Genomic DNA, 16,760 nt, shown 5'->3' on the forward strand with positions numbered 1-16,760 from the left:
TATTGACCATCTGTAGGCAATTCCCATGGAACTATTCTAGTCCAGTCATGTGCCCATTGGTACCAAAGCACCACTAAACTTTCATAGGAAAAGTCAGAGAACTGCTCAGATGAAGAAGTCTTCGCAGTGGCCAGCAAATTTGTCTCATCCATACTATCTTCTTTTTTGCAGGGATGTTGGTGGTAAATGTGACATGGAGGAACAAGACATACGTCGGTACACTTCTTGACTGCACAAGGCATGATTGGGCACCCCCAAGGTGAGCACGTATAGATATCTAGTTTATATTAGTCTGATCCCCATATTATTAATGTATCGTTACATCTTCATCTTACTAGAGTTGGCCCAATTGGCCTCAAACTCAAACCTCCTGAGCCACCACACAGAGTATATCCACTTTACCTGTCCCCCTCCCCCACTTCATTCTGTAACCCAGGCTTTCTTGGAATTCACTCTGTAGGCCAGACTGCCTCAAATCTGAGGTGAGCATCTTACTTCATCCTTCTAGGTACTAGGATTACAGGTATTTGTCTGAGTCGTTTTGCCTGGCCTTATTTTCTTTCTTTCTTTTTTTTTTGGTTTTTCGAGACAGGGTTTCTCTGTGGTTTTGGAGCCTGTCCTGGAACTAGCTCTTGTAGACCAGGCTGGTCTCGAACTCACAGAGATCTGCCTGCCTCTGCCTCCCGAGTGCTGGGATTAAAGGCGTGCACCACCACTGCCCGGCTTTCTTTTTTTTTTTTTTTTTTTTTTAAAAAACGATTTTATTTATTATGTATACAGTGTTCTGCCTGCGTGTACACCTGCAGGCTAGAAGAGGGAACCAGATCTCACAGATGGTTGTGAGCCATCACGTGGCCGCTAGGACTTGAACTCAGGACCTCTGGAAGAGCAGTCAGTGCTCTTAACCTCTGAGCCATCTCTCCAGCCCGCCTGGCCTTATTTTCAAGTTGCAGTTTGATTTTTAAATTAAAATTTCAAGCCAGCCATGGTGCTATGTATCTGTAATCCCAGCCCTTGGTGGATACAGAAGGTCAGGATTTCAAAGCCAGTTTCAGCTATGTAGGGAGTTTGAGGTCACCTTAGGCTACATGACTTATCTCCAAAATGTATGTGATAAGATTAACATTTTGAGGTTGAGATACTGCATGAGACTTAGAGATTCACTCTCGACAGCATCACAAATAAAAATACAGTACAAACCATTAATATTTCAATGCCTTTTTATACCTTATTCCTAATGTTATTACCCAGTGTACTAGGGCTTGAGAAGCCTAAAACATGGTGGAATGGCCCAGAACTGTTATGCAAATGACACCTAGGAGGCCACCACTCAATATAGTTCCCATACACGTTCCTAAAAGTAACCATAGTCTTTAAAATGGAAGCTGGACAGAAGAATTGGTACAAGTTGGAGGCCAACTTTGACTACTTAGTGAGTTCCGTACCAGGGCTTGGAAAAAAACAAAGCTGAGTGTAGTGGCTCTTGCTGGGAGGCCCTGCCTCACAGAAATAAAAACAAATACGTTTCCCCCTTACTAATATCCTATCCTATTTGTCTTTCGCCAAGGTTCTGTGACTCTCCCACCAGTGACTTGGAAATGCGTAATGGTCGAGGAAGAGGCAAACGCATGCGTCCCAACAGTAACACGCCTGTCAATGAGACAGCCACAGCCTCTGAGGGCAAAGGAACCAGCAACAACAGCAAAACCCGAGCAGGAGCCAACAGCAAAGGCCGTCGAGGCAGCCAGACCTCTTCAGAGCATCGCCCACCTGCCAGTAGCACCTCTGAGGATGTCAAGGCCAGCCCTTCCTCAGCTAATAAGCGGAAAAACAAACCTCTTTCAGATATGGAGCTGAATTCTAGCTCAGAGGACTCCAAAGGGAGCAAGCGTGTTCGCACAAATTCCATGGGCTCAGCCACCGGGCCCCTACCCGGGACCAAGGTGGAACCCAATGTCGTGGACAGAAATTGTCCCTCTCCGGTCCTGATTGACTGTCCCCACCCAAACTGCAACAAAAAGTACAAGCACATTAATGGACTTAAGTACCACCAAGCTCATGCCCACACGGATGATGACAGCAAACCAGAAGCTGATGGAGACAGTGAGTACGGAGAAGAGCCCACCCTCCATGCAGACCTCAGCAGCTGCAATGGGGCATCTGTTTCACAGAAAGGATCCTTGTCCCCTGCCCGCTCAGCTACCCCCAAAGTTCGACTTGTTGAGCCTCATAGCCCTTCACCTTCAAGCAAATTCAGCACAAAAGGCCTCTGTAAGAAAAAAATGAGTGGGGAGGGAGACACAGACCTTGGGGCCTTATCCAATGATGGCTCTGACGATGGACCCTCAGTAATGGATGAAACAAGCAACGATGCCTTTGACTCTTTAGAAAGGAAGTGTATGGAAAAAGAAAAATGTAAGAAGACCTCCAGTTTGAAACCTGAAAAGATTCCATCCAAGAGCTTAAAATCAGCCCGGCCCATTGCCCCTGCTATACCCCCACAACAGATCTACACTTTCCAGACAGCCACCTTTACCGCAGCAAGCCCAGGCTCCTCTTCGGGTTTGACCACCACAGTGGTCCAAGCAATGCCCAACAGTCCCCAACTCAAGCCCATTCAGCCCAAGCCCACTGTTATGGGAGAACCTTTCACAGTCAACCCTGCCTTGACCCCTGCCAAGGACAAGAAAAAGAAAGACAAAAAAAAGAAGGAATCATCAAAGGAACTTGAAAGTCCTCTGACCCCTGGGAAGGTGTGCCGAGCAGAAGAAGGTAAAAGCCCATTCAGAGAATCATCAGGAGATGGAATAAAAATGGAGGGGCTTCTGAATGGTTCCTCAGACTCCCACCAAAGCCGGTTAGCAAGCATCAAGGCTGAAGCTGATAAGATTTACAGTTTTACAGACAATGCTCCCAGCCCTTCAATTGGAGGCAGCAGCCGCCTAGATAGTACTACCCCAACCCAACCCCTAACTCCCCTACACGTAGTCACCCAGAATGGTGCTGAAGCCAGTTCAGTAAAAACTAATAGTCCTGCCTACTCTGATATCTCTGATGCTGGGGAGGATGGGGAGGGCAAGGTAGACAGTGTCAAGTCTAAGGACCCTGAACAGCTGGTTAAAGAAGGGGCTAAGAAAACACTTTTTCCCCCTCAGCCACAGAACAAAGACTCACCATATTATCAAGGCTTTGAAAGTTACTATTCTCCAGGTTATGCACAGTCAAGCCCAGGGGCTCTCAACTCAAGCAGCCAGTCAGGAATAGAGGGCCAGGCTCTAAAGACAAAAAAGGATGAGGAGCCTGAGAGCATAGAAGGGAAAGTGAAGAATGATGTCTGTGAGGAAAAGAAACCTGAGCTGAGCAGTTCCAGTCAGCAGCCCTCGGTCATCCAGCAAAGACCCAACATGTACATGCAGTCCCTGTACTATAACCAATATGCCTACGTGCCTCCATATGGCTACAGCGACCAGAGCTACCACACCCACCTCCTGAGCACCAGCACAGCTTATAGACAGCAGTATGAAGAACAGCAGAAGCGCCAGAGCTTGGAGCAGCAACAGCAGCGGGGACTGGACAAGAAGACAGAGATGGGCCTGAAAGAGCGGGACGCATCACTCAAGGAAGAGTGGAAGCAAAAGCCATCGATTCCACCAACTCTCACCAAGGCTCCCAGCCTGACAGACCTGGTGAAGTCAGGGCCAGGCAAGGCCAAGGAGCCAGGGGCTGATCCTGCCAAGTCTGTCATCATTCCCAAATTAGATGACTCATCAAAACTCCCCAGCCAGGCCCCTGAAGGCCTTAAAGGGAAGCTGGGTGAGGCCAGCCACCTAGGCAAGGAGTCCTCTGAGGCTAAGACAGGCACTGAGTGTGGCCGACAGGCAGAGGTGGATCCAATACTCTGGTACCGACAGGTAACTGTTGTATGTAAGGAAGTGGAGACACTAATAAACTTTCTGGCCCCCACAGATCAACACTGTCTTGTGTAGGGGTTCCATAGAATTGAGACTAGCAGGAGAATTGTATAATTTTAGGAATTTTGTATATTTTAATGTTTTTTTTTCTAGGTATTTTTCCTCCTTAAAAGGTATTTTCCCCTAAATGGGAAAGAAGAACTAATAAGACGGTTTATTTTGTCTAGAATTAGTTGAGCCTTCCCTAGCAGAGCCAGGACAAGAACCTGGGCATCTTGATTTCTGGCCCAATGTTCTACTGTATGATTCCTTTGGGATGAAAGCATATAGTATTCAGCTAACAGGTTTCTTTAAAAAGGACTTTATGGTGTCAACTATGATGCACATGTCTGTAATCTTAGTACTTGAAAGACTAAAAGCAGATTATCATGAGTTTATAGCCACACTGAGCTACATAGTAAGTTGAAGGCCAGCCTGCACTACATAGCAAGACCCTGTTCTCTAAATAAATAAATAAATAAATAAATAAATAAAATTTAAAAATTAAAACTAATGAGACTAAAGAGCTGGCTCCATGGCTAAGAGTACTTGCTGTTCTTCAGAGGACCCAATTTTGCTTCCTAATACCAGCATCAGATGGCTTACAACCTGTAACTCCAGCTCCAGGGAATCTGATGCTCTCTTCTGGTCTCTGCAGGTACCCACCCACACCTGTTGCAGACATTCACACAAGAGACTTAGAATGTCTTCCCTTTCCTCTTGGTGTCAGTTCTACTCTTCCTGATAAGAGCCATAGTGATAACTTTGCAGAACAAAAGTTCTATTCCTGGAGTCATTTGCCTCAGAAATCTTACTCACGGAAGGAGCTCTACCTTTTCTCTCCCAAATCTTGTTTCCTTTGGATTGAGAAGGTGTTTTGCTTTGTTTTGTAGTGACAGGGTCTCACTGTGTATTCCTTGCTGGCTTAGAACTTTGTAAACTAGGCTGGCCTCAAACTTGCAGAGATCTTTCCGCCTCTGCCTCCCCAGTGTTGGAACTAAGTGTTCTTTAAACAAAATTGGTAGAAGCCAAGATCTCACTCTGCCTTGGGTGCTGTAATAGTCTGTTCCGGGGTTTCTGCTGGGACCTTGGGTCTGAAAAGGATCTTTTGGGTGTAACACCACTCAGCACTTGCTCTGTGTAGCTCTGAGACTCAGCACTTATTCTGTGGTTTTTGCAGGAGACAGAGCCCCGGATGTGGACATATGTTTATCCTGCCAAATACTCAGACATCAAGTCGGAGGATGATCGGTGGAAAGAGGAGCGGGACCGAAAATTAAAGGAGGAAAGGAGTCGGAGTAAGGACTCTGTTCCCAAGGAAGATGGGAAAGAAAGCACAAGTACTGACTGCAAGCTACCCGCATCTGAGGAGTCCCGCCTTGGGAGCAAGGAGCCCCGGCCCAGTGTCCATGTGCCTGTATCCTCCCCACTCACCCAGCACCAGTCCTACATCCCTTACATGCATGGCTACTCTTACAGCCAGTCGTATGATCCCAACCACCCCAGCTATCGGGGCATGCCTGCTGTGATGATGCAGAACTACCCAGGTACGGTACCCAGTGCTGGCTGTGCTGTTCTTGGGGAAGGGAGATGAAGCAATTTTCAAATCCAGGGCTTTGTTGCTCTGACTTGGATGACAGTCCTTTTATTTTCAATGTGTACATGCTGTGAAATTGTCACTCTAACCTTAAATGACCCTGATTACAGTCAGAAAAAAACACCTCCCGTGTTCCAGCTAAGGTTGCCTCTACTGTCAGCTTTTTTCTATTCTTAGTGGTAAAACTACTGTGCACCACAGCCAGCTTCTCTCTGCTAGAATTTCTTTCGACATGCACTCTGATTTCTCCTATATGCAAGGCACTGTGGGGAATACTAAAGAAATAGAAGAGACCACTTCCCTCCACTTAAGAACTTCACAGCTTAATACAGCAGGAGCAATACATGTGACAAATAAGATTCCACCAGAACAACGCAGGCATTCATCTTTGAGGCTATGCTCAGCTGTGAGATCAGAAAGCTGTCAGGGATGCATAGAGCATTTTGAAGTCAGTTGGGGGGGGGGGGATGTCTAGGACGTTCAGCTTGAGAAAAATTGAGTTCTCAGTGGGTCAAGGTTTAAATGTTTTTTTAACTTGTTAGAAAAAAATGCTCGTATTCAACTCTGCTCACTAATTTCTGTTGCCTGAAACTAATTTCTGAAAGCTAGGTAGGATTCCTCCAGGATGGAAGGGAACTTCAGATTTTGTTATTGTTGTTTTGTTTGTAGGGTGTTTTGAAGTTGGGGAGGGGGGTTGTTATTTTTATTTTCCTAAGACAGAATTTCAGTCTGTAGCCCTGGCTGGCCTGGAACTCACTGTGTAAAACAACTGGCCTCTAACTCATAGAGATCTACCTGCCTCTCTACTCAGTGCTGGGATTGAAAGAGCATGTGCCATCATGCCTGGGCATGCTGTAGTCTTTCAGTACACATACTCAGAGTTCACTGATCAAATCAGGGTAAATGACATTTCCCACGTTTGGAGCCTTTGTCGTCTTCTCTTCTAGCACTTCATGGAATATGTAATAGGTTTTCATGAATTGTAGCCACTTGACTGTGCTGCCGTGTAAGAGAGTTAATGCCCTCTGTGTTTGGAATCTGTAATCCAACCTGCCCTGCCCTACCCTGCCCTGCCCTACCCTGCCCTGCCCTGCCCTGCCCTGCCCTGCCCTGCCTCGCCTGAGTTTCTGGTAATCACTGTTTTCCATTTAGATCTGCTGAGCACTCACTCCTTATGCTCCAACCTCCCAGAGCCTGTAGTCTTGACATTCAGCTGGCTTTATTATAAGATAAACTCTAAATACAAGTAAGCTTTTCAAACAGATACAGATTATCTCACCTTTGTGATACCCCTTACCATCTCTATAAAATAAGTGTTCCATCTGTTGAGGCTTGCTCTGATTCAAGCACTGTCTTGAATTTTTTTCTTTCTTTCTTTTTTTTTTTTTTTTGGTCTTGAATTATTTATCCACATTTTTGCTTATTCTGGTGTTTTTGTTGATGAGACAGGGTCTTGTTATGTAGCCCTGACAAACCTATAATTAACTATGTAGTGTAGGCTAGCCTCCAACTTTCCTCCTCTTTCTTCTTGCCTCTACTCCCAAGTACTGAAATTACAAGCATGTGCCACCACCCCCAGCTTTTGTATATTCTTATGCATATGCATATGTGTAAAGGTCAGAGGTCAATGTCACTTTCTTCAACTACTCTCAAACTTTGTTTTTGAAACAAGGACCTCTCATTGAACTGGAACGCCCTGATTATGGTAGACTGACTTGCCAGTGAGCCCCAGGGATTCTCCTGTGTACCTTCACAGGGTTAGAGTTATAGGTACATGTGCCTGGCTTTTTATGTAGGTCCTAGTGATCTGAAGTCTGGTCCTCAAACTGAAGTATTGGAAGCACTTCAGACTGACTGAACTGTCTCCCCTAACCCCAGTTGTTTTATTTTTGTTTGTTTGTTTGTTTTGATATTTATTTCCGTGTGTTCCTTAATCTGTGAAGGTCAGAGAACAGCTTGCCAGAGGCAGTTCTTTCCTTCTACTGCTGTTGGTGTCAAGGACCAAACTTAGGTTGTCAGCTTTGGTAGCAGGTGCCTTTACCTACTGAGCCCTCTGTGGGTCTTGTTTTGTTTTTTAAAGATTTTTTAAAAATTTTTGTGTATGAATGTTTGCCTGCCACATGCATGCCCGATACTCAAGAAGGCCAGAAAAGCTGCTATGTCCCCTGGAACAAGGGTTACAAACAGCTGTGAGCTGCCATGTGGGTGCTAGAAATGAAACCTGTGTCTTTTGCAATAACAGAAAATATTTTTAACGACTGATCCATCTCTCCAGCCCCCCTTTGTTTTTTTGGGTTTTTTTTTGTTTTTTGTTTTTAATATTTATTTATTAGGTATAGAATATTCTGTGTGTATGCCTGCAGTCCAGAAGAGGGCACCAAACTCCATTACAGATGGTTGTGAGCCACCATGTGGTTGCTGGGAATTGAACTCAGGACCTTTGGAAGAGCAGGCAATGCTCTTAACCTCTGAGCCATCTCTCCAGCCCCCCCCCCCCCCCTTTGTTTTTTAAGACAGAGTCTGGCCACGTAACCCAGACTGATCTTGAACTCACCTTCCTGCCTTAGCCTTCTCAGTGCTAGAAGTTTCACATTGCTTATTTGTGAAAGGACTTTGCTTTGTACTCTGAACTAGAATTTCCTGTGTAGTGCAGGCTAGCTGCCTTAAAACAATCCTCTTACCTTTGCCTCCTAAGTACTGGGAGTAGAGTACTTGGCTCATGTTACCTTTTTGTATTGGTTTCTTTTATTTTCTTTATTTTTTCAGAGAAGAGTGCAGATGTGTGGATGTATGTGTGATAGTGCAGGTGTGTGTATGTGCAATACGTGCATGTAAGCAGTGTCGGCAGACGCCAGAAGATGAGTTACAGACAGCCACCTGATGTGGGTGCTGGGATCTGAACCCAGGCCCTCTGACAGAATGAATGTTCTTAACCACTGAGCCACCTCTCCAGCACCACCACTACTACCGCCACCCCTTTTTGTTTTGTGTTTTGTTTTTCAAGACAGGGTCAGTCTTTGTAGCATTGACTATCTTGGAACTCACTCTATAGACCAGGCTGGTATTGAACTCACAGAGATCTGTCTGCCTCTGATCTAGACTGCTGAAATAAAACCATGCATCACCACACCTGGCCTAAAGAAAAAAGAGGTCTGCGCTCAAGGCCAGCCTGGTCTACAAGAGCTAGTTACAGGGCAGGCTCCAGAGAAACCTTGTCTCGAAAAATAAAAATAGAAAAGAAGAAGAAGGGGGGCTGGAGAGATGGCTCAGAGGTTAAGAGCATTGCCTGCTCTTCCAAAGGTCCTGAATTCAATTCCCAGCAACCACATGGTGGCTCACAACCATCTGTAATGGGGGTCTGGTGCCCTCTTCTGGTCTGCAGGCATACACACAGACAGAATATTGTATACATAATAAATAAATATTAAAAAAAAAAAGAAGAGGAAGAAGAAGCACTATGTAACCCTGACTGGCTTGGAACTTTATATAGACCAGACTGGCATCATCACATAGATCTACCTGCCTCTGCCCTCATATGTGATGGATCAAACTTAGTTAATCAGGCCTGGCTGCAAGTGTTTTTACCCACTGAGCCATCACAGTGGCCCTTGTTTTGTTTTTTTTGGGGGGGGGACAGGATCTTATGTAGTCCAGGCTGGCATTTAACTCACAGTTAACTCTGCCCCAACCACCACACTATTGGGATTACAGATGTGTGCTGATATATTCATTTTGATGATAAAGAAACTGACACTCAAAAAGACTGTCACTTTATTCAAGGTTTTCCAGCCCGAGGCTGTCTGACTTTAAATCCTTTGATCTTTCCACTTTATCATATGACTCTGAGATAATGTCAGCAGCCCTAGGAGATCTGAGAAGTCAGCTATGGGAAACTGAGTACCATATTCTTTATCCTTTTGCCTGTTCTTCCTATAGAGCTTGTTAATGAAGGAAGAAGCAGGCGTGTCATCCCAGAGATGCTATGGTAGAAAGTGTCTCAGATGATGCCTAGGAGAGTGACGCCACCTGACCACACTTACCAGAGCAGTTTCTTCTGCCATCCTCATCTCTTTGACTGCTTGATTTCTCCTTCCCCAGGTTCCTATTTGCCTTCCAGCTACTCTTTCTCCCCCTATGGCAGCAAGGTCTCAGGTGGCGAGGATACTGACAAGGCACGTGCCAGCCCCAACGTGAGCTGTAAAGCCAGCTCAGAGTCCAAAGCCCTGGACATCTTGCAACAACATGCCAGTCACTACAAAAGCAAGTCTCCCACGGTAAGTGGGGCATGCAGCCCAGGTCCTTGTCCAAAGAGCAAGAAATCAAGATCCACAGCATGGGAGAAGTGGGCAGGTTCAGGTTCTAACCAAGGTGCGGCTTGGCTGTCTTGACATTGGCCCCATGGGAGCACCCCCTTTGTTTGTTACCCTGCGTTTTTAAGAGTCATAATGTAGGGCCCTGGTTAGATCACTAGTGTGTATATATCTCATTATAGTACCTTTATGTGTCTCCTTTCCTTTCCAGATAAGTGATAAAAATTCTCAGGAGAGAGATCGGGGAGGCTGTGGGGTAGTTGGGGGTGGTGGCAGCTGTAGCAGTGTTGGGGGAACAGGAGGTGGTGACAGGAGTGTCGACCGGCCCCGCACTTCCCCTTCCCAGCGCCTGATGTCCACACACCACCACCACCACCACTTGGGCTACTCCTTGCTCCCAGCACAGTACAACCTACCCTATGCTGCAGGTAAGGCTCTTGTCCTCATCACCTCTAGTTTTGTTTCCATTTCAGTAGTAGTCCCTTAGCAAGGCCCCTTCCCTCCAAAAGTCGTTTTTTTTTTTTTTTTCTCCCTTCAAACTTACATTTTGAGATGATTCCTACCACTTGGGAAGAGCAGGAGCATAAAAATAAATTCAAGGAGGCTGAGAAGGTGACTTAGTAAAAGCACTTGCCTTTCAGGTGTGGGGACCTGAAGTCAGTCTTCAAAACCCATGTAAAAAAAAAAAAAAAACAAGTGCGGTGGTGTGCTGGTAACTACAATGCTGAGGAGGTGGGAGGAAAACCAGGCAGATCCCTGGAGCTTGCTGTCCTGCTAGCGTAGCTACTTGGCAACGTTCCAGGCCAGTGAAAGACCTTGTGTCAGACGGTGGATGGCGCATGAGGAATGATACCCAAGGTTGTCCTATGACCTCCACACACTCACATGTTCAACACACATCCTCTCCCTCTCTCTCTCTCCCTCTCCTTCTCCCCGTCTCTTCCCCCCCCCCCCCCCAATCCTATCTTAAACACAAGAAGAACGTCTACTTTGTCCTGAGTTCTGGAGTCCCTGCATTAGGTTCACGTTTATTTCCTCTCTGGGAGCTTGGATCTTTCATTTTCAGCAGAGTAAGGAACTGGTGTTTCCACCCCTGAAGAGAAACACGCAGTAGAAAAGCAAACTGTACCCTCACTCACTGCCTCACCCACTAGATCTGGCCAAGTGTCAGGTTTCAGGTTGGTTTTCTGTCAGCACCACAAAAAATTCAATGGTGCTAGGGGAACCTAAGGCAAAATTCCTCCCTATATCAGCCAGCTGGTGAAGTGTGAAGGGCGATTTCCTGAGTGCTACATTAAGTATGTTCTCTGCTTGCCCAGGGCTTTCTTCTACAGCCATTGTTGCCAGCCAGCAAGGCTCAACTCCCTCACTCTACCCGCCCCCCAGGAGGTGAGAATGGTAAGTAGCTTTTGTTAATTTGGGGTAACAGATAAATAGGGTATAGCTATCTGGATCACAGAATCCCTGTAGTTCCCAGCTGTGGGGTAATTGTGTGAGGTTGGTAGTCTGGAAAAGGGGGCCTGTTGGCCAAACCTGTTGCACTGAGGGCTTGTGGAGGTACCAGCATTAGCTGGCTTTTCTTGCAGTTCTTTTTCTTGGGTTTGTTTGTTTGTTTGCTTTATTTATTTATTGTTGGGGGTGGTGCATATGTGCAGAGGTCAAAGAACTTATAGGGAGTTCTCTCCTCTAACTAGATGGATGATGGAATTCAACTGTGTCTTGGCAGCAAGCACCTTACTCACCAAACCGGCTCACCAGCCTCAGCCCATTTTCTTAGAGTGCCATCTTGTGGGTGTGATACCAGCAGGCCACAGTGACCTGTCATGTTTCCTTTACAGAACACCAAGTGCCCAGATGAAGTCAGCTTCGTGGGCCAAACTGGCTCATTAGAGGTGGTGCTGGAGGTGCCATTTTACCATCAGTTACACGGTGTTGATCATCCTGTTTGCCATTCCTACCGTGACTAAAGGCCTCACCTCCCCAACCCTTCCTCTTCCTCAGGAGCTGAAGAACTGGTACTTTGCAAAAATATTTATTCTCTCAGCCACAGCTATGACTGTTGTGGCGTCTGTGGAGATGAAGGCATAGGAGCAACCGAGGAAACACAGCCTCATCCCAGAGAAGTTACTGCTCTGTTAACCTAGCCCCTACTCTACTGCCAGAGCAGTACCTTAAAGCATACCTGGGAGGGACCCCAAGCATGGGGTAAGGTCTGAAGACAGCACAGCAGCCATACCCCTTCTCACTGTCATTACCACCGTCAACAAGATTCCACATCTCCTCAGTGGTTTGGACCCTGGGAACTGGCAGCACGTGGAGAAATTAGAATCTCAGGAAGAAGTTGGGGGCTGTTTTCCCTGTAATTGTGAAGACAAGGTCTTCAAGCATGGAGACATCCCTCTAATGTGAGCACAGATAAACGCTCAGAGCCTAACCTGTAAAGGGAGAGTAAGGCATTGCCCCACCAGAGCCTTGTGCTCCTGTTAGGAAGAAGGTAGTGGTTCTAGCACCAGCACAGGTTTCCCTGGGGATACTGGGAGGAGCTGGAGCATAAATGGAGTCTGTGAAATTGAACCTGCTTCCTCACCAAAATTCCTGCTGCTTTTCATCTCTCAACTCCTTGCCCTCTTTCTTTTTAGCCCCTTGGTGCCTTTCCCAGGGGGGAAATCCCCATACTGACCTCACCTCTTCTACTGCTTGGCTCTTACAACTCAGGCAGAATAGACTTCCTCCCAGCACGGGTAACCTTGGAGTCTGCCACATCACTTTAGGGCACGAACTGTAGGCAGGCTGTAAGAACACTAAGCAGTTCTTGGAGACATTCAGTCATCTGTCTTTCTCATTTAGGGTCACAATTGTATACAGCCCAGTTCCTCTGTCTACAAGTACATGATTGTGTAGTTCCCTCTGTAACTCCATGTGTGCCAATATGAGGCATGTGTTTGTAACACATGTTTTTGTTTTAGGGGCCACTGGCCAAGGGCAGTGATTTGCTCCTTAGACCCTGAAATAGCATATTGAAGCATTATACACCCAAGCCAGAGTGGACTCGATGGATGAGGCTTTGTGGTGCAGACATTTCTCTGTTCTCCTGAGCCGCAAAGTTGTGTGCTCGGAAAGTGATAACAGCTTTATTGGAGTCACTTCTTCCCAAGATGTAGGATGGTTTTTAGCTCTGCTATTGCAGAGTATCATCCCCTTGTACTCTCCCCTTCTGTCTTTACCCTCGGGACTGCAAGAGATACCAGCCTAGGCTAACAGAGCTTGTGACAAGAATGACAGTTTGAACGCAGGAAGGTAGATGGCTCTGACTTCTTTGGGAGAGTGAGGTGGTGGGAGACAGTAAGCACAACGCCCAGGAGTAGGTGGTTCCCAAGGACCCATGAGCCCTCCCTGTACATAGACAAGCTTAGGGTTGTTAGTACCTCTGACATACAAACCTTTCCTGTGTACAGGTCTTTATTTTTGTTTAAGTTGGGTTCTGGGCACTTGAAAAATCCTTTTGTTTTAGACCTGTTGAGAGGACCCCAAGCAGCCCCTTCCCTTGCCATCATTGTTCCCTTTGCCACATGTTGTGGCATCCTACCTAACCCATTACCCTTACTAAGAGGGTGACTGACTTTCAGCCTGATTATGCCTCCTCCAGAACTCCAGTAAGTAGAGCCAGGTGCCCATCTGGTCCTGTTTGTTTTTTAAATATTGTTGTGTGTTTTGTATGTATCTGTGGCACTGGCCTGCGATGTTCTTTGTACATATTGTAAAGAAACCATTGGAGCAGTTTTCTTTTTCATTGGGTAGGCATGGTCCACATTCCTACCTTTTCCACTTCATTTTATAACAGAGGAGGTACGTCTGTATTTGCAAGACAGCCTTACATTCTGCAGAAGGGAACAGCTTGCTTGCTCGCACTCTCTTTCTCTCTCTTCCCTTCCCCCCTTAAAAAGTCAGCTCTTTGATCCCTCTACCCAAGTGCCCCTTAAAGACCAGGCACTGCTCTGAAATGAGATTAGCAGTAGAAAAATGGCACTGTCTGATCCTCCTGGTCTCTAGTCTGAGTCCAGTCTTCTCCCTCCCACCCCAAAATAGCATCACATAGCTGCAGCTGTGGAGATCTGACTATTGCTGAAAGATTGGGTGTCCACCTCACACTCCACAGGGGGAACTACCTGTGACACCTAGTCAGAGAGACAAGCAAGATCTTGTCCATGCTGCCAAGCCTCTCACTGAGCCACCCCTGTCTGTGCTCTTGGTATTAAATAATCTCTGATACTCATGTGGATAAGCTACGAGAAGTAGGGGCCTCACCCCAAAGAGGGCAGCCACAGTTGGACCGGTGCTGTCTAGGATTCATGTCTGCTTCCTCCTCATTTACGGTGTGCCAGTTCCCTTCAGCTCTTCTGTAGTGTACATGTGGTCTCCGCTTAGCCTACTCTCTCCACACGCCTCAAGGTCAAAGAAACACATACAGAGGGGTAAGAGGGTACCCTCTGAAATGATCATTTTATGCATCTCCAGGCTCCAAAATGGGGGGGGGGCTTAGTTTAAGGGAGCAGGGAGTTCAAACTGCAGAAGGGCTAGAGAATTGGATATAGGTTTGAGGCCTCCTCGTCACTTACTACCACATATACACTATCACTATCCCATTGTGTACTGATGCCCCCCCACCCAAGATTCAGCTGGGCAGCTAGCTGGCCCCTAATTCTGGGCCTTTGTCATTTATTACTAGGGCATCCTAGGAAACTTTGCGGTGATTCCCTACCATGGCCCTCCCAGGCCTTGTCCCCAGCCCCTCCTGCCCCAGCCCACCCGCTTGCCTTGGTGCTCAGCCCTCCCACTGGGAGCAGGTTGGGGCAAGCTGGAGGCCCGGGCTGGAGGGGCAGTGTTGCTGTTCATAGCTTTTGTTCCATTGGCGTTGCTCTGTTGGATTTAATTTCAGTCTTCCTATTCCTCCCTTCTGTAAAGTGTACATTACCAAGTTCCTTGTTTTTTATATATATATATAAATATATATATATACAAACTGTACTCTTTTTGCCTTTGTACATTCAGGCAAGAAGAGAAAATAAATCTTTTTAAGAGACAATCACAAATCTGTGAGGGCTGCTGGTTATTTCTCCTGGAGTTTGCTGCTGAGCTGCTGCCTCCTCCCCTAGCTGTCCTGTTCCCTCAGCTTCCCTCTCTCTCTAGCCCTGCTCCATGTGCACCCTCAGTTTTACCTTCCCTGGCTGACAGCAAGCTGTTGAGTCCAGTGTGCAGACTACCTTCCCCTGGAGCCTTTCCCTGCCCAGCATTTTTTTTCTGCCTCGGCCACTGGCTGATCCTGTATGCTGGCCTCTTCTTTTTACCCTTGGATCCCATTCACCAAAGTGGCTTTGGACCCTTGGGTACTCTGGGACCTGCCTCTCAGAGACCCTGGCTTTGGACATTCATTCATCTATGAAACTATGCAGCTGGGAACTCTGCCTGAGATTTTGCACTACTTAAACCTGCCTCGGAGTTAGAATGGAAGGCTTTTAGGAACAAATGGGAAAATCACCCCCAGCACTCCACCCCACAAACCCCCCACCCATCCTAGCCTCTGAAGTCTGCTGGTCCGGGAATTACTCCTGGACTCCTGTGCTTTACCCTATGGAGATCAAGGGCTAAGGATTTATTGATAAGAGCTTTTGATGAGACTCTCAGAGTGGTATCTTCTGAAACAGCCCAGCCAAACCATGTTCAGCCTTTCTCTTTTCCTTACCTTTCTCCTTTCCCCTTTTGTCTCTACTTCCTTTTCTTAATTGGCTTTGGAATTGAAGTATATTTTTAAATTATTTGTTGTATTTATTGAATAAAGTTTTTAATGTCCCTGTTCTTACATTTAGACTAAAGTTTGCCTTTCACATATCTCCCCCTCTCCTATGCTCCTCTTCACCACCCCCAAATTTTCTACCTTCTAAGTTGCTTTTACAAATGAAGTGCAGCGGCCTGCTTCCTATGATTAATGTACTGTATTGGTGGTCTTCAACAGCCCAGTTTTGTATATGTGTGACAGGGAGCTCTCTGGGTAGGCATATAGTTTCCAGGTCAGCACATTTATTTGGCTATAAACAGGAAACAACATACAGCAGCAGAAACTGTGTTTCCCTCTGCTTTGCAAGGTTGATCTGAAAAGTAAAGGACTGAGTCTTGTTACTTTGTTACCCGTTTATTTGAAAATGGATTTCTCAGATTTTACATTTGAATCTTGACCTCCCTTACTGCCTTTAGGCTACCTCTAGAAGTCATCTGTTTGATGGAGGGTATCTTCAAGCCAATTCTCACTTAAGCCCAATTTGAAGGAATAGCATGTGCAAGTGGAGCCCAAGTTTAGTGACTTGGCTAAATAAAACACAGGTAAGCTCCATGAAAAAACAGGTTGAAAATGGGCCAAGCCTATGAAGAAACTAAGGGTCAACTATAGGGCAGTTGCAAATCCATAGGAAGGAGAACATTGCCTTGAGGGGAAGGGATATAACATGTATGCTGAGTGTCCATGAGAAATCTGAGAGGGGAAGGGATATAATATGCATGCTGAGTGTCCATGAGAAATCTGAGTAGTGAGGTGATGAGAATGCTTAGCTCCCAGGACCACTGAGGGATGGATTCTTCTGGTCAAAAGGACCAGAAGGCTTGCCTTAGAACACAGGGCTCAGCCGGTGGTGGTGCACGCCTTTAATCCCAGCACTTGGGAGGCAGATGCAGGTAGATCTCTGTGAGTTCGCGGCCAGCCTGATCCACAGAGCTAGTTCCAGGGCAGCTAGGACTGTTATACAGAGAAACCCTGTCTCAAAAAAAAAAAAAAAAAAACAACAACAACAACAAAAAAAAAACACTGGACTCCAAAAGGAGGAAACTAAAAAGGGAAAGAATGTGCTGTTTCTT

At 46.3% G+C, this 16,760-nt stretch overlaps 1 protein-coding gene across 2 annotated transcripts in view; it reads left to right on the forward strand.

The window, feature by feature from the left end:
* The window catches only part of Znf609 (zinc finger protein 609), a 154,630-nt gene extending 138,008 nt beyond the window's left edge, over positions 1–16,622 (forward strand). For both annotated transcript variants that reach the window (XM_041679320.1, XM_041679321.1), the window contains 7 exons: positions 172–259; positions 1,568–3,911; positions 5,131–5,497; positions 9,646–9,821; positions 10,069–10,285; positions 11,177–11,255; positions 11,696–16,622. In XM_041679320.1, the coding sequence (XP_041535254.1) occupies positions 172–259; positions 1,568–3,911; positions 5,131–5,497; positions 9,646–9,821; positions 10,069–10,285; positions 11,177–11,250 (3,266 nt within the window). In that variant the 3' untranslated portion in view covers positions 11,251–11,255; positions 11,696–16,622. The remainder of the gene's footprint in view (positions 1–171; positions 260–1,567; positions 3,912–5,130; positions 5,498–9,645; positions 9,822–10,068; positions 10,286–11,176; positions 11,256–11,695) is intronic.
* The last annotated feature ends 138 nt before the right edge of the window (positions 16,623–16,760 follow it).

The sequence above is a fragment of the Microtus oregoni genome, unplaced genomic scaffold (assembly GCF_018167655.1).
Source record: "Microtus oregoni isolate MIOR12 unplaced genomic scaffold, Mior012 000032F_ref0000030, whole genome shotgun sequence".
Classification (NCBI taxonomy): domain Eukaryota; kingdom Metazoa; phylum Chordata; class Mammalia; order Rodentia; family Cricetidae; genus Microtus; species Microtus oregoni.